General features: G+C 37.7%; 1 protein-coding gene across 4 annotated transcripts in view; it reads left to right on the top strand.

Moving 5' to 3' along the window:
• The window catches only part of LOC128855932 (GTP-binding protein Di-Ras2), a 32598-nt gene that overhangs the window by 2516 nt on the left and 7702 nt on the right, over positions 1 to 22380 (top strand). For 2 of the 4 annotated variants that reach the window (XM_054091186.1, XM_054091185.1), the window contains exons 2-3: positions 2720 to 2796; positions 3107 to 3643. In XM_054091186.1, coding sequence (XP_053947161.1) covers positions 3443 to 3643 — 201 coding nt within the window. In that variant the 5' untranslated portion in view covers positions 2720 to 2796; positions 3107 to 3442. The remainder of the gene's footprint in view (positions 1 to 2719; positions 2797 to 3106; positions 3644 to 22380) is intronic. The other 2 variants (XM_054091184.1, XM_054091183.1) reach the window with 1 other exon arrangement.

Here is a 22380-nt window from a genome sequence, read left to right as displayed (position 1 = left end):
TATGGAGAAAAAGAAAACTATGAGGGGAACTTTGGCTGCTACTCCACGGAGGTGATTCGCTAGCCGAAATCTGTACAATTATTTCACATGTGCTCACATACTCGTCCAATCAGCCACGGCAACGAAGCGTCATTGGTTGATTTTTTTCGTATATCACCACCACAATCTTAGTTTTTTCCCCCCTAAGTGGCGTCAGCCCATTAGCTGATCTGTCCAATTCGCTCAGAGCCTAATAACGGTTTGTTAAAAGAACCCTCTAAAAATCGTTTCACCATGGTTAGAAACGCAACTCGGTTAAATTGATATTGGCAAGTTTTGTGCCTAGAAAGTCGATTGGCATCATTCATTGTCGAGAATAATTGACGCTAACGGTAGTGCTGCTTTGCCACAAACCTCATCATTTACATCATAAACGGTCAATTTTTATGGTTGCACTAACGCTTGTGGTCAAACGTTTGTGGATTGTTTTCCCTAATTGCAATTTTGCTTGTTGATATAGTCGCTAAATCGAAAATTGAACTTCGTTAAGAGAAGAAGAATATTTTTTAATAATTTTCAAGCTAGCGTTAAATGAAGCTTTAGGAAATGGCAAACCTTGCTCAATATTTTCGCAATGGAATGCCATTTGTAACTTTTCAAATACAGTTTTCGACGTTTAACATTTTTTACTGAATTTACTTGACTGTGCACGCTATCAGAAACTTTTTAACCGGCGAATTTTATTACCAATAATTGTTACCTCTTTTTATGACACACCTCTACTCGTGAAACGTACCATAGGCTGTGGTGAAAATTTGTCTGCTTTTTTCTCTATAAATCCTCTGAGTTCGATGACTGAATTGCTAAATAAAACCTACAAACTAATGGCAACACAAACACTGAAATCTGGACGATAATTTCACATACTCGTCCAATCACCACTCATATTTCTTCGTTGTTATGTGAACAACAACTGATTGGACGCATGGTGAAAAGATTTTTAGAGGTGTACTACCTAGCAGACCGTTATTCGGCTCTGAGCGAATTTGTGTTGTGTTTTACGAAGTTAATGCTAAATTTTATGAAACACAAAACGAATGACGTAGAATCCAAAGTTCCCCTCAACAATTTGTTTTTCACCATACCTATCGAACAAACCTGGTATCTATCACCCTTGGACTGGACGTGGGTGTTAATACGAGTGAAATGAACGTGCGGAATTCGGCTAGCGAATCACGTCCGTAGCATAGCAGCCCCTCACAATTTTGTTTTTCACCATAGTTATTGACCAAACCTAGTAATCTATCACCCTTGGAATCTTTCTAATACTTCTCAGCGATGTTCAGGCAAAAAGTTACCTATTTTGTAAATGGCCAACCGTGAATTAAAATTCTGATACATGAAAGATGTTATTTTAGCTATCAATCTAAAAACAAAATATTGATAGTTCAAACTGAAAAGCGGGATAAAAATTTTCAGTGAATAAAATCGTATATTTTGTAAGTGGTGCAAGTTAGTTTTTTCTGCCTTCGAAATATTAAAAGGTTGGCCATAGTTAATAGACAAATATAAATAAATTGTATTAAGTCTGGTAATATCTACTCTTGATTCTCCAACTATTTAGTGGCAAGCGAATAAAACAACAATTCGCATGTTGTATATGTATTTGGCAGCACTGAATTTTTCGTTGACAGTTGGCAATGCGGAGAATTCGTAAAGCTAAAGCAACAACATTTGTTCTGTATGAACGCGGTCTAATAAATCTTACCTAATGCCATGAGATTATATTTCGCAGCATTGACAATAGTGAATTATACCAGTTTTATGAGGTATAACCACACTCGCTAACAGCGAATCTTCCTCGTTAACTTTGTTGTTGCTTTCACATGCAAACTTTTCGTCAAACGGGCAAGGCAGCAAGTAACGAATCTGCTCGCTTAAAATGGTGCTGCTTTGCTATGGAAATTTTTCGTTCAGTGAACAGAGCCGACCTTAAGCGAGCTGGGGGAAAGACCAGTCGAAATCAGCTAATGTTTTACCAAACTTAAATACATATATGAAATTTGATTTGATTACTTTCAGGGACTAATATATACATAAATAAACTTATGTTACTATTGTAGTAATACTTAACTTAATAATCAACTGCTGCTGGCCAATTTTGAGTTTGACGCAAATTTATTAAAACATGTGAAATATTTAAGGAAACTTAGTACAATTTGCATTTTCTCATAAATATACATACATACATACATACAAGCACATACCCCATATATACTTGGTAAAATTTTGCGTAATTTACCACCACAATGGAAATGTAATCCAATAGCAAAATATTGTAAAATCTCTTGAGACATGATTAGTACGGCCTACGGTATGCCTGTGCATGTGAACACATTTGGTATTTGGCATATGGGTTGGCGTGACTGGGTTGGTGGTCCAAGTGTCAGTGTCAGTGACAGTATTGGCGGTAGCCGAGACGGTGCTGCTTCGGTTGTTAGTGCTCCTGCTGATTGCGATTGCAGTTGTTCGCTGAGTGAATCCTCCCACACACTCTCTACACATTTTCAGTTCGCACGCATCTGCATACACGAACACACGCTCACACTAACACACTGTTTTACAGCTGTCAACCGGCTGTGCTGGCTTGCACATACACACACACATAAATTAATACGCACGCACACTTATTTATATAAGTGCTCACATTTCGCCTCTTGCATGTTGACATTTTGCGTAGATCCGAAGTGGTGAAGTGAATTAGTGTGACGGCCGAACACACAGGAAGCGCACATCAGCTACACAGCAACATTAAGTGTAAGCGTGAATTGAGAACGGTTAACTGAAAATTGAAATGGTGTAAAGTGAAAGCATTACAATCAATCACATACAGCGTGAGCGGTGCAAGTAAATATATTAGGAAAATTATGCGAACACTTTGTAAGTGCGCTCACTACGCTGGAATATCAAACAACACGCAGCAGGTGAAGCGCATCTGCAGGCGTCGCTAGTCACAGACGAGCTTACACCCGTGCATTGATAGTGAAGAGAATATAATAAGCAAATAAATATATTGTATATTTTTTGTTTTTGTGTAAACTCATTTTTTTCAACATAAATTATCTAGAGAATGTTTGTTTCCAACACGAATATGGCATGCGAGGTTGTAAATCTTAGTGACGCCAGTTAAACAAAAAACTTGAAAGTAACAAAACAAAACAAAATTACAAAAAAAAAAATCTAATCATTTATTAAAAAGTGCAAAAGCAGATACTTGGCGAAAGGAACACACAAAACAAAGGCGGAAAGGAAGCAAGCACAAGAGGGCGATACTTGCTTTTCTTTCACAAAGGCTTTCAAACTTATTGCAGAACAACGCCTCAACCCCTCAACGCCTTCACCGTGAACGCCATTGATATTTCACAGCAGCAGTCGAAACTAAAATTCATCCACAGCTGTCACGATGGCCGATAAAGGAAAGGAAGCCCCCAAAAATACGGAACAAAAGAACCAATTGACCCGTGCCATGCCCGAACAGAGCAACGACTATCGTGTTGTTGTGTTTGGTGCCGGTGGTGTGGGAAAGAGTTCGCTGGTCTTACGTTTTATTAGGGGAACCTTCCGCGAAACTTATATACCGACCATTGAGGACACCTATCGACAGGTAAGTGCTATTCAACAGAACTTTATAGCGTTTGGGCGATTACACAAATACATAAATGCATATGAAGTTCAACTATTCTCCTTGCCAAGAACGATGAAGAGATTTCGGATGCTTTTGTGAATGGTTTGTTTGTGTCGACTCTATAGTATAACGCACATACACACATGTGTATGTACATATCGGTGTACATATACTTATATGGGAAAGTTTTGTTTCAAATTGAATGCAGTGAATTTGATGAGGGTTTTAGCAGGGGAAATGTGACACATTTGTTTATGAAGATTAGCAGGCTGAGACATTTTCACCTCACACCCCTACAAAAAGTATTTTCTGAGGTGCAAATGATGTTTAAGAGACATTTCCGTTAGATTTATAGAAATAGAGATTTTTTTCAATTGTAATGGTAGAAATAGGGGTTTTAGAGAAATTAAACTAACAAACTATTAAATAAAAAATAAAAAAATCAATCATATTAGGCATATGGTTTCCACAATTTTTTCTTCAAAACTTTATTCGGTTTCAGAATACGGAGAAAACAAGTTCTCTTTATTTCGCTAGGTAGGAGGCACCTTTTTATATCTTTGCAATTATTGTCTAAATTTTTTTCCTTCTATCGATAAAATGAAGACAGTGAGGCAAATACACAAATAGGCGTAATTTTCATTAAGCGAATAACTATGGATGACCTGTCTTGCTGGTTAGCTAAAGCGAGTGTGGGTGAAACGAGCATTGTGTGAGTTTTACCTGAGCTGGTGGGTGAGCTCGTTTACTCCTTTATATATTTGAGCTTTTAGCTCATAAGTCTTGTTGGCGCACATCAGTGTCATACGACTAAATATTATTTATTTATTTATTGCATTAAATTTATAATAAATTATAAAATTTAATAGTTAAGTTACAGCGCTAGCAATCAGGGCTATTGGTTGTAATGAGAATGTAAAAATAGGAGATTATATCTTAACACTGATGGTTCGAATGTAATTATAAATAAGTTGTGGGAGCTTTAAGTAGGTTGATTGGATTCCGGTTTTTTAAGAAGGATAATCTAATTCTGGTGCAATGTTGCCAGTTGCAGTTTTGTTGATTGCTTAGTAGGTGGGAATGTGTTACGTTTGTGTGGCCAAGGCGAAAGCGCAAGAAAACAAAATAACTTTTGATAAATTTATTGCGCCTTGCGATTTGGGAACCACTGGGAAATAGACACCTTTACTGGGAAGAGTTTCTTGATGCGACACTGTGATGCATCGAATGCAAAAACGTCACCTGCTGCTTACTTATAGCCGAGAATAAATGTAAGCTGAAATCGTTTAGACACCTGCATTTGCAAAGGCTTCAGTTTGTCTATGGGGCAACTTATGACTTAACTTTTACGCTACACCCTGTATATTAAGTAATAGTTCCAGATTTGTGATTTACTAAAAAAAACTCAAGTAGGTAATTGCAATATCAGAAGCAAGATATGAACACGGCCGGGAACCTGAGCGCGATTTGTACCTTCACACTAAATAGGCATGGCAGTAAAATATATTAAGGGCTGTTTTTCTCAACTATTTTCAAATATTAAAAAAAAAAAATGTTGGCGCGCACACTTCTTTCAAGAGTTTGGCCGAGCTCTTGCTCCTATTTATCGTGTGCGTCTTAATGTTGTTCCACGAATGGCGGGACTTACAGTTTTAAGCCGGCTCTGAACCGTAGATATTTTTTTTATGAGGAGCTTTTCATGGCAGAAATACATTCGAAGGTTTGCCATTGCCTGCCGAGGGGCGACCGCTATTAGAAAAAAATTTGTTTTTCATTTTGGGGTTTCATGCACGGAGACTCGAACCTACGTGCTGCGAATGGTTGTCACGCACCAAACCATTCGCTACGGCGGCCGCCGTATGTTTTACAGATAATTTTAACATGATGACAAGCACATTATCGATATTTCTACTTTGACAGCTAAATAACACGACTATTCTTTACCAGTGCTGCTAACATATAATATGATTATTTATACCAGTTGCTCCATCCATTTGCCATTTGGCAAGCTTGGCGCGTCGAAAGGCCTAATATCCCTGGTAAACCTATTGAAAGCATTTGATTTCTAATAACAATCAACCGAACTGTGATGTACCCCCCTGTATTCAAAGGTTATTTGATGTGTTTTTTTTTAATTTGAAGTTAGTTTAGCAATTTAAGTGAATTAACAATTTGGTTCTAGGAATTTTAGAGTTTTAATTAATTAGAAAAAAATTTAAGAAGTGAATATCTTTTTTGGAATTTTTGTTTAGTTGCTTCTCTAGAAAAATACCCCAAATCCATTTTCTATTACTTTTTGTGTGTTTTTTGATGCATTTTTCTTTAAGAGGGAACAGGTTTTTGTCTTGATAGATGATTAATTATGGCCTTGCAGTATCAAGCCTGAATTTCCCTTATAAATCGATAGTTCACTGAAGATTATATTTAGAATTTCACCAGCCGGACGTCCTACGTATATAACCTGAAGATAGTAGAGTTAGATGCTATTTTTTATCAATTCTATTGGGCGCTGAGGTAGAAACCGCGTTTAAGGTCATCATGATACCCTCTCTGGTTAGCTTATCGGCGACCTCATTTCCGCAGTTGCTTCGACGACAAAAAACGTCAACAAAGTCTACCGTGAACTGACACTATTCTAAGTTACACTACACTAAACTATGGGTGAAGTATTCAAACAGTTCCAAATAAGTCAGTTCCTTCCGCCATTCTATAAACATCATCATCATAGCAATTACAGCAACTCGGGGTGAGCCTGTACTTTCTTCACAATCGCGCTCCATACGACTCGGCTCATTACGACGCTTCTCCTAGCATTTATAAGGCGTAAATCTGCATCAACATCGTCTGCCCATCTTCCTGGAGATGTTTCACGCTTTTTACTGTCCATAATAAAAGAGTTGAAGATATTTTTCGTAATTCTGCTGTCATCCATCCTGAGTAGGTGTCCAAGTCATCTCAGCCGCTGAGCTTAAGCGAAACGCGCAATGGTTTGACCTGATATCAGCTGTTCGATCTCATCGTTGTATCTGATTTTGTAAGATCCATCAGCTTCCCTTACTGGTCCAAATATCCTTCTTAGAATCTTATGTTCAAAGGGGAGAAGGTAGTTCTTTATCTACGATGCCTGATTTTATATTACCGTAAGATTTACAGCTTACACGACCTCGATAGTAATTTATTTAATTTATTTTAATTATTGTGTTGATTTTTGACAATTTTTTCATTGACTATGTTGAATGTTTTCTTCCATATCAAAAAATTTCGACCATTCGTTATATGGAGGACCGCCGGCAAAAAAACAAAAAAAAAATTATGAAAAAATCAACGGAAAATTTTGAACCATGAGAAATTATCACTTTATTGTACTAAAATGTAATGGGCCATAAAACTGCATACCCGAAACTGTTCTAAAAGTTCTCATTGAAAAGTGTGAAAATTTGTTAATTTTTTTTTTTAATTTGCATGTGAATCTTAAATTTGTATAGTTTTTTGTAACAGAACGAACTATATTTTTATAAAAAATGATTACAATTAAATAAAAGAACAAATCTTCAAAACTTGCCAATAAGTTGCTTGACGCAGTGTATATAGCGCATGTGACCCCCTAATTCGAAATTCGGAAAAGCGCAGTGTAATAAAGAACAAAAATATGAATAGCCCGCGAAAGGAAATGCTCTGCGATTGTATCATGCACTCAAACTCATTCTTAGCGCATATACATATATGCGAATGTGACACGAATAGGGACACTCTTACTAATAGTCTTGCAAATATTCATATCTTCTACTTGTAGATGTATGTTAGAAGGGTAAAATTGTTATGTGCTTGGATTTATGCATACAAATTGGCAGAACAAAGTCATTCATACAAGCAATAGCAACAATATAAGCACTTAAAATACAGTTACAAGGTATACCACTGCCAAGGAATTGAGATGAATTGTAGTACGGCATTGCGAGAAGTTTGAATGGAGATGCAAATATTACCAAAGGATCATTCAAAAGTGATACCGGCAGTAAATAATGATGGTACCTTTTTTATGGCATCTTTGACAATTGCCAAGTAGATAGATATACAATTTTACACGATAGAACAAGGCGTTAAAATTATTGAAACTTATTATGAAAATCGTTGTCTTTTAAGAACAAAATACCGCAAAATACGTAATTTTTCATTGGAAATAATCGTTCAAATGAGTCGACAATTCACAGGTTGGTGTAAAAATTTCAAGAAACTGGTTCTGTCGAGGATAGCAAATAGGCTGACCATATTATAGCAATTAGGCATTCATGAATTGAATATTTAGCGGATTTGTTATGTAATTTTTAAGAGCTGTAGTTTGAATCATTTTGTATAAGAGCGTACAATTGTTGGCCTATACCGATGATATTGACATCATCGGCCTTAACAACCACGCTGTTAGGTCTGCCTTCTCCAAACTGGATAACGAGGCAAAGCGAATGGGTCTGGTGGTGAACGAGGACAAAACGAAGTACCTCCTGTCTTCAAAGAAACAGTCGGCGCACTCGCGTATCGGCACTCAAGTCACTGTTGACAGTTAGTTTCGAGGTTGTCTTTTAGGTTTTAGGTTCGTTTATTTAGGAACCAGCATTAACATCGATAACAATGTCAGCCTTGAAACCCAACGTAGAATCTCTCTTGCCAAGAAGTGCTACTTTGGACTAAGTAGGAAAATGAGCAGTAAAGCCCTCTCTCGACGAACAAAACTAACACTCTACAAGACTCTCATCATACCTGTCCTGACGTATGGCGCAGAAGCTTGGACGATGACAACATCCGATGAAGCGAGTGTTTGAGAGAAAGATTCTGCGTAAGATTTTTGGACCTTTGCCCATTGGCAACGGCGAATATCGCTGGCGATGGAACTATAAGCTGTATGAGCATTACAGACATAGCGCAGCGAATAAAGATTCAGCGGCTTCGCTGGCTGGGTCATGTCGTCCAAATGGCTACAAACGCTCCGGCTCTGAAAGTATTCTATGCGGTACCAGCTGGTGGTAGCAGAGGGAGAGTAAGGCCTCCTCTGCGTTGGAAAGATCAGGTGGAGAAGGACTTGGCTTCACTTGGTGTGTCCAACTGGCGCCGGTTAGAACGAGAAAGGAACGACTGGTGCGCTTTGTTAAACTCCGCCAAAATCGCGTAAGCGGTTATCGCGTCAATTAAGAAGAAGACGAATTTTGAATAAAAATAGTGAAACCTAAAATAATTAAAATTTTTACATGTTTTATTTTAAACCAACATCTAGGCGCGTCTTTTGAAAGATCCTTTATTAGTTAATGCCATCTCTGCACCATTTCTTTACAAATTTTTTGGCAGTATGGAAGCAAATGCAATGGTGAGGTAACTACTTATATGAAACTTCATAAAGAAACCTCAATTGAAAATGTATTTTAACACTAAATAATTTATATAATCCCAAACAATGCCTACCCCAACTCATCTGCCAAGTGTACCCCTTGAACAGCAAGGAAATGAATATTCCAATAATCCAATTCAACAGCATACTTCTTTGCAAACGATTCCCACCAATTACTTCAGGGGTTATATATGTACAATTAGAAGGACAAAAAAAAAGAATATTCCAGAATTTTTTCTGAGAAAACTTTTAATCTTATTGATCTAAAAATTTGTACACATGTTATGTTATCTTCTAACTGTATTTTAAGACTTAGTACGAGTATTAGCAAAAATACTTATTTGGGGAGGAGATACAGCTGATTTCCGGGAGTTCTTCTCCAAAAAAAGACATTTTGCGGTGGCCACTTTATTTCTGAACTGGATCCTCTGCAATTAGAAAACCAAACAGATTTCGTTAAAGTAATGGTAAATCTAGTAATTAATCGAAGGAATAAGCAAAGTACATTTTTTTGACAAAATGGCGGTTTCTCACAAAACAAAAAAATCGATTGTTGACAAAAATTTTGGCCTCAAATTGTTTCTAAAAAAAACAAATACTTATCGGTGAGAAAAAATCTTCGATTAATTACTAAAAAATATATTTAAGAAGCTCGTGTTAAAATTTGAGACTAATCGGTTTAGCCGTTTTCAAGTAATGTTGGTCACCGACTTTGAAAACACCATTTTGAGAAAAACGCGTTTAATGTTTGGAAAGCACTCTCAAGCACTCTGAAACGCCTTTTCAAATTTGCCTGTAACTTCGAAAATATTCACCTGATCGATATTAAATTTTCTGTCTGTATTCTTAAATATATGTACAATAAGAAAAAAAAAATAGAAAAAATACTGTATATAATCCCTTAAGTAACCTACTACTTACTTCTAAACTAAGTTCCTTATTACTAGTTCGCCTTGCAGCTGAAGTTGTTTGTCTTTTATAATTTTTCAACCTTAGCAGCTGATATTTTTTTCAAAGACGAAGTTCCACGAATTGCCAATTATCTGCCTCTGACATAGCATAGAATCTTTTAATGAGCTAAGTAGTTAGCCCACGTATCGGTGTTAATGAATGAGTTCATAATAGGCAAAAAAACAATTTTTGTTCAATTTGTATCAAAATTCACCAATTTGGGATGAGGTGAAAAAATACACAAAAATTGATGAATAATATGATTTTATTTTCAAAACTGTTATATGTAACAGCGTAAAGGCATCGAAGCAAATGTAGACATATATGTAAACACCAAAATACTCAGTGTGAGGGTAGGAGCCGATTTAGTTATAGTCGCCAACATTAGCTATAATGCCTTCTACACTTCGAGTTCTACTTTGTGGTAATTTATGCGAAAGCTGTGGAGGTAATCGGCTCCAAATGAGCCGAATCTGCCTTGATAATTCTTTGACCGACCGTATTTGTTTTCCTATGAATTTTTACTTAACTATTGCAAAAAAATGTTCATCGAGTGACTGCGAAGGCCAATTCAACACATCAAACCCATTTTTCTGATGTCAATCTACACAAATTCAGCTTCGATGCTTGGAAACGTGATCTTCTTGTAAAATCCAAGATTGGCTAGTTCTACCCAACACCTTCGCAGATTATTTATTTATTTATTTATTTATTTAAGTCTATGAATTACAATCCTTACAGACTATGATACAAAAGTTGCTTAGATTAAGCTACAAATATATTATATGTATTTAAAAACTATACTAGCTACTAACTAACTATAATATAGAATTCAAAAGATTTAAAAGTGCTGTTCTTGAAAGCGAGAAATCAAGAAGAACATCATTATGAACGGCATTTAATTCCCGTAAAGCACGAGTAATGGGAGCATTGCTGGCATACGTAGTTTTAAAGTTTCCCCCATAATAAGGGTAGAAGTTCCTAAGAGATCGCTGGGGAACATTAAATCGAATCCTTTCCAACAAGTAGGGACAATCAATTACTCCAGTAATAATATTATGAGTATAAGACAGACACAGTATAGTCCTACGAATCTCTAAGGACTTGAGACTTATAAGCATGAGACGAGCAGAATATGATGGCATGGGATCAATAAAATTCAGGGATCGAAGGGCATATTTGAGAAATATTTTTTGCACACGTTCGATTCTATTAATAGCTTGCTGACTACAAGGTCTCCAAATAAAAGCAGCATATTCTAAATGGGATCTAACAAAAGATGTATACAGTAACTTAATGGTATAGGGATCAGAGAACTTAGTGGCGTTTCGTCTGATGAAGCCCAACATCGAAAAAGATTTAGAAGTAATATAATTTATATGGTTATTAAAAGAGAATTTGTTATCGAAGATGACGCCAAGATCCTTAAACTCACTAACACACTGCAGGATACATGCCGAGATCCTGTACTTAGTGCACAAAATATTAGATGTTTTAGAGTAAGATATTTGGAAGCACTTAGATAAGTTCAGCGAAAGTCGTGAATTCTGGCACCAGAAATAAAGCCTATTCATATCGGCTTGAAGTCTAATGGCATCCTCTTGCGTCTTGATCGCTGAGAAGATCTTAAGGTCATCAGCATAAAGCAAAAATTTAGCAAATGTGAAACAACTTTTGATGTCATTAATAAATAACGCAAATAAAAGCGGTCCCAAGATACTTCCTTGCGGAACACCTGAGATGGCAGCAAAGGAGGTAGATGAAATACCATCGATTGTTACAACACAGCGTCTATTGCTCAAATAAGAGTTTATCCATTGCAGAAATGTAGAATGAAAGCCAAGACTAGCTAATTTTTTAACTAAGATTCTATGAGAAACTTTGTCGAAGGCTTTCGAAAAGTCGGTGTAAATACAGTCGACCTGGAAGCCAGCGGAGAAAGAATCAATGCAGTATTCACTAAAAACGGCCAGATTAGATACTGTATATCTGTTAGATTACGGTAATAATGTAAATTTGTATTTGTAAACTACATCAAATAAACGCCCAAATCATTTTTGGGGAAGCAGCCCCAAACATAAATCTTAACTGGCTGCTTAATAGTTCGTTGAAGTTAGTCGAATATCAGCAGTACACCAGAACCGACGCAAGCAACCAATCGCCGAAAATTAAATATTTAAGTTTCATCCATGAATATTCAGTTTGCCCAATTCTGTTTTGAATTTGCCTTAACCCATGCAAGTCGTTTTTCACTGTGTGGTAATTGAAAATGGGCGAAATCGGTCAATTATATTGCACGCTTCTCTTATAATGGTAAATAAACTAAAACTACTCAAATTTGGTATAAAAGAATTACACCACTTTTGTGTAACGATAATGTCTTAAAAAAAACTCGTCTACACTTTACGTCTCTCCGTCTGATCTTAAAAGTTATAAATCTCATTGTCTATGAGTTTGTTTGATTCCAAAATTAACAACTTCTCAATATAAAGGGTTTTCCAATAAGATGTGTTATTCCCGTAAAAGATCAATGGTTTCGTTGCTTATGTGGCACGTAGCGCCGTTTTGTTCAAAATTAACGTTGTCCAAATCAATACCATCTAATTCCGGCCATAAAAATTTGTTAACCATCTCTCGATAGCGCAATCCATTCACCGTAACAGTTGCTCCAACTTCATTTTCGAAAAAGTAAGGTCCAATGTCTCCGCCGGACCATAAACCGCACCAAACATAACTCTCTGATTTTCTGAGCCTCAGATCCGACAATTTTGCTTGTTGACGAAGCCACCGAGGTCGAAATGCGTCTCATCACTCAAGATGATTTTTCGATGGAATTACGGATCATTTTCACGCATTTCAACGACCGAATCAGCAAAGACACGACATTGTTGATGATCGGCCGGCTTGAGTTAAGACCCAAATCTTTATGCAAAATACGGTGTAATGACGCTTGTGGAATGCCTAATTCCAAAGAATGACGAGGAATGGACAGATGGACAAACCTGGGTTTTCTTCAACACTTTCGGCTACAACAGCAATATTTTCATTTTCGGCTGTTCTTGAGCGACGTGCCCGGGTTTTATTCATCACTAACTACTAACTTGTCCCAACAGCTCAAATTTTTTCACCAATTTCTGTATTGCGGTCCGACAAGATGCTTCACGATGAGCCAAAAATGTTCGAGTTTTACGAACCGTCTCTGCCAAATTTTCTCCATTTTTATAGTGAATTTTAATAATTAGAGCGTGTGCCGTTCCATTTTTATTAATGGTGTAGTTTCTACTTGTCAAATATCAAAAACTGACAGCTTCAAAAGTGACATCTTCCGAAATAGCGGGCTATTCAAAAAAAACACCAGTTATTGCAAAACCCTTTACAATTTTTACTAAAATCTGCGCTGATATTTGATTAGTCTTTGAATTTGGCCTTCCGTCCATTTTTATTTAGTAAAAAACTGAATGAAAGCGAGCTCATTCAAAAATTATATCATGTTGTTATTTGAAAATATTAAAGGTACAACGGCACACATAAAAATATATATATTTTTTTTCATATATTACAATAATAAAAAACATAACAACAACAAAGCAACAAGCATAATAAAATAATACTTGCTATGCATATAACTCTAATTGTTTAATTCGTAACTAGTACAAGTCCAACCGCTTACGAACTAGTATAATTTCCTTCATCAAATCCCAGTTCATGAACTTAAATATTTGCTTAATAACTCAGTTTGGGTTTTCACTGTAGGGTCAATAGCCCAGCTTATATATGTACATACTGATATGTATACATTTATATATATATATGCGTGTAAATATGTACAGTTACACAAAAAGAAAATTACTTAATTCCATCAAAACTGTTACTGCATGAAAATCTTCAAGTATGAGTGGCTATCGTTTTGTGTCATGTTGTGGTTACTCATACGCTCGGGTGGCTCTTTGAATGAATGTATTGAGGGCAGAGAATTAGGGTTAATTCGGTGAAAAAAGGCATTTTTTTGGTGATGTAAATAGTGCTAGTTTATTTAGTCCATCTCCATGTTAGTGCAACATTTGATCAATATTTTCCTAATAATTCATTGCGAAATAGAAATGTAGAAGACCCCAATTAATCTAACTCAATTATTAAGACCTCTGCAAAAAATAAAAAAAACATTGAAAATCCGAACACGGTTTAATTATAGTAAAAGCGGGAGATGCCATTGAATAGCCATTCATAAAAGAATGCAGTTAAGAAAGATCGCGTATCAAAATATTTCTTGAAATTTTGAACAAGAAACATTGCTGCTCGCTGATATTTAATATCAACAGCGGTGTAAGACAAGGTGATGCCCTTTCAACAACCACCTTCAAGCTAGTTTGGCATTATGCTATTAAAGACTTCACGAGATCGAGGTATTTATAATACAGATTCGTTCTCACGATATAACCATAGACGGAGGATTTAGCCAGTGGTAGCACTGGCAATAAACATAAACAAAACCTATTTTTTGGGCTCTCAAAAGTGAAAAGGAAAGCGTCTGGCGTTATTGGCATCGAGGACTTTAGTTTTGTGAGCGTGTCCAAATTTACATATCTCGGCGTACTAATAAGGAACAACAATAGCATGCAAGACTGTTTATCTGACAGGATAATGGCCGTGAATCGTGCATACTACGCCAACATAAATCTCCTGAAATCAAGATCTCTCTCACGTAGATGTAAACTCGTTATATATAAATCACTCATTCGACCCGTGACCTACGGCGCAAAAATTTGGAATATGAATCTTGCCGAGGAGGATCGCATACGCGTAGAAGATGGCGAGTACAGAATCAGGCACAATAAGAAGCTGCTAAGTCTTTGCAATGGCGAAGATATTGTAAGATTTTTCGAGCCACAACGCATCAGATGGGCAGGTCACATTATCCTCATGAATGACGGTAGGCCACAAAAACTTCTGCTGAACTTCAATCCTTTACGCTCAAGACCCCGTGGCAGACCAAAACCAACTTGACCGCATAAAGTCAGCGAGAACCTAATAAAGTTAGGCGGCAAAAACTGGAAATTTCTAGCGCTGGATTGTGTTGCATGCAGCAAGATAGCTGAGACAACTAAAGCCCACTCCGGGCTGTAATGCTAATAGATGGTGATAATCGTGATGAGTAGACAAATAAAGGTGCCATTAGATCTTATATGAGCAGCTCATGAGGTTTTTGTTTGTATAATTTTTTTATTAATAAACTACTTCGTTCGATAATCAGTATTTCTATAGCAGCTGCATACTTTTTCTAAGACTTTCTGAACATCTCTTCTGTTTCTTTCCCTATTATTATTATTTGATTGGCTGTTTGTGCACTGCGACCTGAAGAGATCTGTTGTGCAGCCATGTGGCCCACTCAAACAGTTGTAGGCTGTTAATAAATGCTAAGATTGCTGTAGTCTTGATTTCTACCAGGAGGTTTGGATCTATAGCCCCATTTCTCAGGTAATTTAGTCTGCGCCGTGTCACTGTTGGGCAGTCGCATAGAATATGTTCCGCTGTTTCTTGTGCCTCTTTGCAGAGTCTACAGGAATTGTTTTCTATCGCACCTATCTTTTTCATGTTTTAATTAAGTTTACAGTGTCCTGTTAGTAGTTCAGTGTAAAATTTTATGTCCTTTCTGCTTAGGTTAAGGATTGCTTATGCCTTTATCCGTTCTGGATCTGTGAGTCTTTTCGCATGCTCTATTGGGCTCTCCAGTAATCGATTAGGCTTCGTTGTCCCTGCTCACATAGAAAGGCACTTTTGAAGCTGTTATTTACCCCGCAGAAAGGTTCAGCACCTATGAAGGGATTGTTTGCCCCCTTTTTCGCTAAAGTGCCCGCAATTTCATTCCCTTCGTGCCCCTCATGTCGCGGGACCCACATCAAGGTAACAGAGTTTCTTGATGCTAGGGTTTTGAAGACTTTAAAGCATTCCCAGACCAACATTGATTGGAATGAGAAGCTATCCAGCGATTTTAGAGCTGCTTGAATGTCAGAGAGAATATTAATATTGGCACCGCGCGTGTCTCTCCGTAGACATTCTCCGGTACACAGCTCTAAGGCGTGGACCTCCGCCTGGAAAATGGAAGTGGTTTTCCCATTGCAATTGCTTTTTTGAAATGTGGTCTGATAATTCCAGCCCCGGCACCACCGTCTTCCATTTTCGACCCATCAGTAAACCATACCTATACGCGTTGTTTTAAGGATATGTCATTGTTTCTCCACGCTGAGTGGTCACTAATGACCACTTTGAGTTTCTTGGAGAATACTAGTTTCCTTTCCATCTTGTCGTGGACTGTCAGGCACGGAGAGTTCAGAATTAAACCGAGAATTCTCACATGTCCTGTAAGATTGCCTTCTTCGAGATGGAATAGATTAGGAAGCCTTTGAGTTGCACTACCTGCCGGCCCTTTGGCTACAAGATAGAGTGGAATGAGTTCAGTGACCATTCCTAAAGCCGCTGTGGGACAGGTTGGCATTGCTCCCGTTACGCGCAGACAGTCTACTCTGTGTACCTTGCTAAGTGCTGTCTGAGTCTTAGTTTGGTCTACTTTTGGACACCATACTTACTCTAAGTTAACTCTCCGCTTTACGAAAGAAGTTGAGTTTTTTTTTGCAGATTTAAATGATGAAAATACATATACTATAAGAAGTATTACGTAAGCACTAAATTTGGCACATAATACGAAAAGCTGCAGTCTATTTTTTATCTATATTCATAACCCATTACAGTTGCCAAGAATTTCCAATCGATATGCGCAAATCACTGTGAAAAGCATTTACGCGCGCGAATCGCACCGAAAGAAGCATTTCCATGTATTCAGATTTGCGAAATTTCCTTATACTCAAACGCTGAAATTGACTGAACTTGAAAGCTTTAAATTGCTTATTTCATTTTCTTCTTTTGCGTTTAAAGCGTCTACCAAATTTGTTTGTCGGCCATCACCTTAATCATTTCGGATAAGACTCTGTTTACATTTGTGTCTGTGCATGGCTATGTCTACTCAAAATATACAACGAAGCATATGAAAGTATGTGTGTATACGTATTAGTTATCAATGGAAAATACGGAGCTTCAACAAGTTGTTGATTTAATTCTTTGTTTTGTCGATTTCCTTCCATGCGCTCTAACACACAGAGCTTGGCGTGCCCACACCCACACACGCTGAAGCATGGGTGTCACACAACAGAGCCATCTGACTCCTCTGCTACTATCTACGAGCGTGTATTGTGTGTTTATTGTTATTTCAGTGGGAACCGACAGCCTGGCTCCGAATTGTAGGTTATAAATAAGCCGACACACGCACCGGACACGCATGCAATTTAATTTAAACCGTTTTAATAGGTGCAATCATGCATGCGTTTACACGCAAAATATATATACTTAGGCACAATAGCGTATAAATAGTTACAGTGAAACCTCGTTGCGCGGAACCAACTCGAAATTTGTGCTATTTAATATTTAAAAAAATATTTATTTAGTTTTAGTGCAATAAATACAATTAAAATATGTCATTCTCCGAACATTTTTTGTTTTCATTTTTTATGAAAGATGTTGTTTTACAAAAAACAAAGATTTTATGATAAATTTAACTTTTCATTTATATCTATTTTGCTTCAAGTTGCATATATGAAAAGAATGGATATACTTAATATTTTTTCATTTAAATTTTCATAACCGAGCACACTACGGCATTTTGATTACGTAATCGTTTTTTTTTAATAACCTAAAATATAGATTTTAAAAACTTGAAGACATGCTCCTTGGCTTTCAAACACTTTTTCCGACAATACCACAAGCCTTGGCGGTAGTGCTATACTAGGTTAGGTTAGGTAGTGCTGACTGATCTGTAAAAAGATCTCACTTAGACTCCTAGAACCCATTGAGTTACCAATGCTATGTATTTGGCGTCGAATATTTTATTTTATGTAATTCTTAATACATGTCTTCGCGAGATTTAACAGGCCGTTCAGCATTTTGTCAGCAATATGCTCCAAGGATGAAAAATATGTTGATCTTAGGCAGGCTTGTCGAGCGCTACAGAGAGTAGCTGTTCCAAAGTACCCCTAGTATTCCCTTCGTTGCATGTGTAACACGCATTGCTGTGGACTTATCCCATTTTGGCTGAGTGATGTGGGGTGAGACCGACACCCGCCAGTACTCCAACCAATATTAGAGAGTCTCTTCTAGAGAGTGATAAAATAAAGTTTGCAGTTTTGGTATTCCAAGCTCTTAGCATTATTTCGGCAGTGTTGTGCGAAGTTGAGTGTTCCCTTATCAACTGCTATCAACTGCTAGACCTAGTTCCTCATTTAGTCCCGTTTTCAAAAGGGAGAGTGATGGGTATATGTCTGACGTGCACAATCTCGGCACGCGAATACTTGCAAGCTCATCGACTTTCTCATTTCCTGCTATTCCTTTGCGTCCAGGTGTCCAGTAAATAGTGACCTGCCCGTTTCCGCAGAGTTCATCTATCTTGGATATCCATTGTTTAACACATTCCGAAGGAGTGCAAGGAGCCGCAATTGCTTAAATAGTCGCTTGATTATCAATGAAAATGTTTGTCCGAGCATTAAAAGGAGTTTATTCCAGAGCTAATTCAGCTGTTTTTGTTGCAGCATAGATTTCAGCTTGAAAATACTACAGTAATTTGGGAGTCTGAAAGACTTTTGGAGATCAAATTTCGGACAAAACACCGCCACTCCTACTCTTTTCGCCATTTTGGACGCATTCTTCCATTTTACTCTATAATGACGCTAGGATTTTTATCAAATATAACTTGTCGAACCACGTAGTCTGACCTTCCGTTTGAATTCAGAATGTTGCTGTGACCAAAAAGCCTATGTGAGCAATGTCCTGACATCTTCAGCCTTAGAACAAATCTTTTGGCTGAGTTTGATTGGATGCCAGTTGAGAGTTCTTTCTATTGTCGCAGTTTAATAGGCTGCCGATCCAGTGTTGAAAGCAGGTTCCACACCAATTGAATCTTCCCAGATACTATATAGTCCGGGAGCCAGGGGTCGATTTTGGACTGCGTTTATATACGCTCCCGGACTAAATATGGAATAATTCCATACCTTTTATAATAAGGACTTAAAGTAGACTTTGAGGTTGTACAGATGGAATTAAATCTTTGGTATTTAATAATTTGCAATAAGAAATCCGAGGAAAGGGCAAAATAGGTTTTAAATCTATTCAACTGTGTCGGAAAGATGCACTGCCGAGTTTACAAAGTGATAAATGAATAACTTTTTTGCTAAATAAAAAAAAGTTATTTTGAGAGATTAAAATCTTTATTTCTACCTTTACGCTTTCCCTTGCTTGCCTGTTTGCTTGTCACAAGTGTAGGTTTTTTTTCAAGTCAATTCAACTATACGAGTGGCAACTGTGCATGTCTATACACAAATATTTTTATACCAAAGGATATGTGAGTGAGCATAACGGTCTCGTCGACCCCTTATACTTATTAGTTATACTTGGATGTGTGTAGGTGATACCATGAAGCTGTGTTTAGGCGGCACAACCCAACAAACCAAAGTGGCGCTGATTGAAGCATTACGAGTTTTCTTTTAAATTTCGAATGACTAAAAAATTTGCCATAAACAAAAGTGAGTTAAATTTGTAGTAAGATAAGACATTTAAGTGACCCAAAACCCACTCAATACCTAAGTCATTTCAAGATGCCCAATGGAAGCTAAAATATGATTGGTAGCCTCATTCTCGGCAATTAAAAAATCAAAGAACTTCAATATAGTACCAGCTAAGGCTGGACTTTTACAAAAATGTGTTGCGGTATCTCTTTATCTTTCAAAATTTCCCAAATTAAAGAATCGATAAATAATCGAACTTTGAAGCCGTTAACATTCCCTCTTCTTTCTAAAACCAGAAAAAATAATTTTGTTGCGACTCCTTTTCGATTTCGGCACCTTTTGTGAATTGGGTAACTATTGAATTTATCGTTGAGTAAATAAATAACACATAAATGCACACACGTGGCTTCATGTTGCTTGTAGGCTTAAATTTTATATATTTTTAGCAAATATAAATATCTTGAAAGGCTTTGTGCTTAAAAAGAAAATAATAATAATTACTTGTCATATTGATTTACAGCAAATTAGAGCAAGCAAATTGTCTCAGTAATCTAAAATTACCTTTTCGAGACATCAATTAAGTTTCTTCTAAAATTTAAAAAGTGGTACACGCGCTGAAGTAGTTGAAAGAAGAGGACTTCCAATGGTAGCTTCGAAAGGGGGAATGCAGGTATAAATAGAGAAGGAAAATGTTTCAGTTTCAGTACCGACAATTAATAGCAACACTTCAAATTTTTTTTAAATATAAATTGTGTTCTTCATAAAGCATAGACATGCAGTGTGTATAGTGTAGTGCGGTGGGTCGTATGAGTGATTTTTTATGCATACGTGTATCTGAAGACACAGAGCGTATGAGTGATTTGGATGGTTTCACATCTTCTTGGAGAAAAAAGTGACTTAAAATTTCGCGTACTACGTAGGTACCCTCGACTATCGACAGTTTTTGTTTGTTTCTTCTCTTTTTAATTATCAGCGATTTTGCATTTTTAGTTTGTTTTGTACAGATAAAATGGTTGTTTAGGCGTGCTTAGGGGTGTTAGGCGTACCGAAATTGCAAATTTGCGCATTTGTCCATCGTCCATGTTTAAGTGGCGGTTCCCAAACACAGCGCAGAACCAGCTATCCTGGGATGCTTCGCCTTTTCACGTTGGCTCACTCCCGAATGGTTGTTCGGAAGCTACCCAGAGGATACTTGGGCTAATCCCGGAAGTTGTGAGCTGCTTGAACCGCATGCAGAATAATCGTCCTGGCCACCCCCAAATGAAAGGCAATCAGTAACTTTCCTTACTTGCGTGGACTTCTACATATGAAATCATCCCCCGTTCCTTGTAGGAACAAAGACGGCGATCTGGTGACTGACATCCAGAGCATACTCAGTTTCTATGCAAAATATAGTCGGATGAAAGCAAGCCTGCCGATTGGAACTTAAGTGTGCTCTGCCCAATCCATAAGAAGGGTGATCCTGCAATCTGTCTCAATTACCAAATATCGCCTATAAGGTTCTAGCGAGCGTATTGAGTGAAAGGCTGAAGCCCACCCTCAACCAACTGATTGGACCTTATCAGTGTGGCTTTAGACCTGGAAAGTCTACCATCGACCGACCAAATTCACAATACGCCAAATCTTGGAAATGAAAGAGAATCGACACACACCATATTTTCGTCGACTTCAAAGCTGTATTCGACAGTACGGAAAGGAGTTATCTGTATGCTGTGATTTCTGAATTTTGTATGCCCGAAAACCTAATATGGCTATGCAAAATGACGTTGCTCAATACGAGCAGCACTGTCAGAATTGGGAAATACCTCTCCGAACCGTTTGATACCAAATGAGGTTTCAGACATGGTGACTCGCTGTCGTGTGACTTCTTTAACCTGATGTTGGAGAGCATTGTACGAGCCGCAGAACTTAATCGCTCAGGCAAAGCGAACGGGTCTGGTGGTGAACGAGTACTCAACGAAGTACCTCCTGTCTTCAAACAAACAGTCGGCGCACTCGCGTATCGGCACCCACGCCACTGTTGACACTTATGATTTCGAGGTTGTAAAGACTTCGATTATTTAGGAACCAGCATTAACACCGATAACAATGTCAGCCTTGAAATCCAATGTAGAATCTCTCATGCCAACAAGTGCTACTTTGGACTAAGTAGGCAAATGAGTAGTAAAGTCTTCTCTCGACGAACAAAACTAACACTCTACAAGGCTCTCATCTCTGTCCATCCTAACGTATGGCGCAGAAACGTGAACGATGACAACAACCGATGAAGCGAGTGTTTGAGAGAAAGATTCTGATCAAGATTTTTGGACCTTTGCACGTTGGCGACGCTGAATATCGCAGGCGATGAAACGATAAGCTGTATGAGTTTTACGACGACATAGACATAGCACAGTGAATAAAGATCCAGCGGCTACGCTGGCTGGGTTATGTCGTCCGAATGGATTCAAACGCTCCGGCTCTGAAAGTATTCGATACGGTACCAGCTGGTGGTAGTAGAGGAAGAGGAAGGCCTCCTCTGCGTTGGAAAGATCAGGTGGAGAAGGACTTGACTTCACTTGGTGTGTCCAACTGGCGCCGGTTAGCACGAGAAGGAAACGACTGGCGCGCTTCGTTAAACTCGGCCAAAATCGCGGAAGCGGTTATCGCGCCAATTAAGAAGAAGAAGAAGATAATGGAAAACCTCTAGGTGTATTTCTGGCATGAAAAAGTTTCTCATAAAAAGTATCAGCCGTTCCAAGTCGCCATCAAACTATAGGTCCCTCCACCTGTGGAATAGCAGGGAG

Source organism: Anastrepha ludens, chromosome 2 (genome assembly GCF_028408465.1).
Source record: "Anastrepha ludens isolate Willacy chromosome 2, idAnaLude1.1, whole genome shotgun sequence".
Lineage (NCBI taxonomy): Eukaryota > Metazoa > Arthropoda > Insecta > Diptera > Tephritidae > Anastrepha > Anastrepha ludens.
This window is presented reverse-complemented; position numbering and strand designations above follow the sequence as displayed.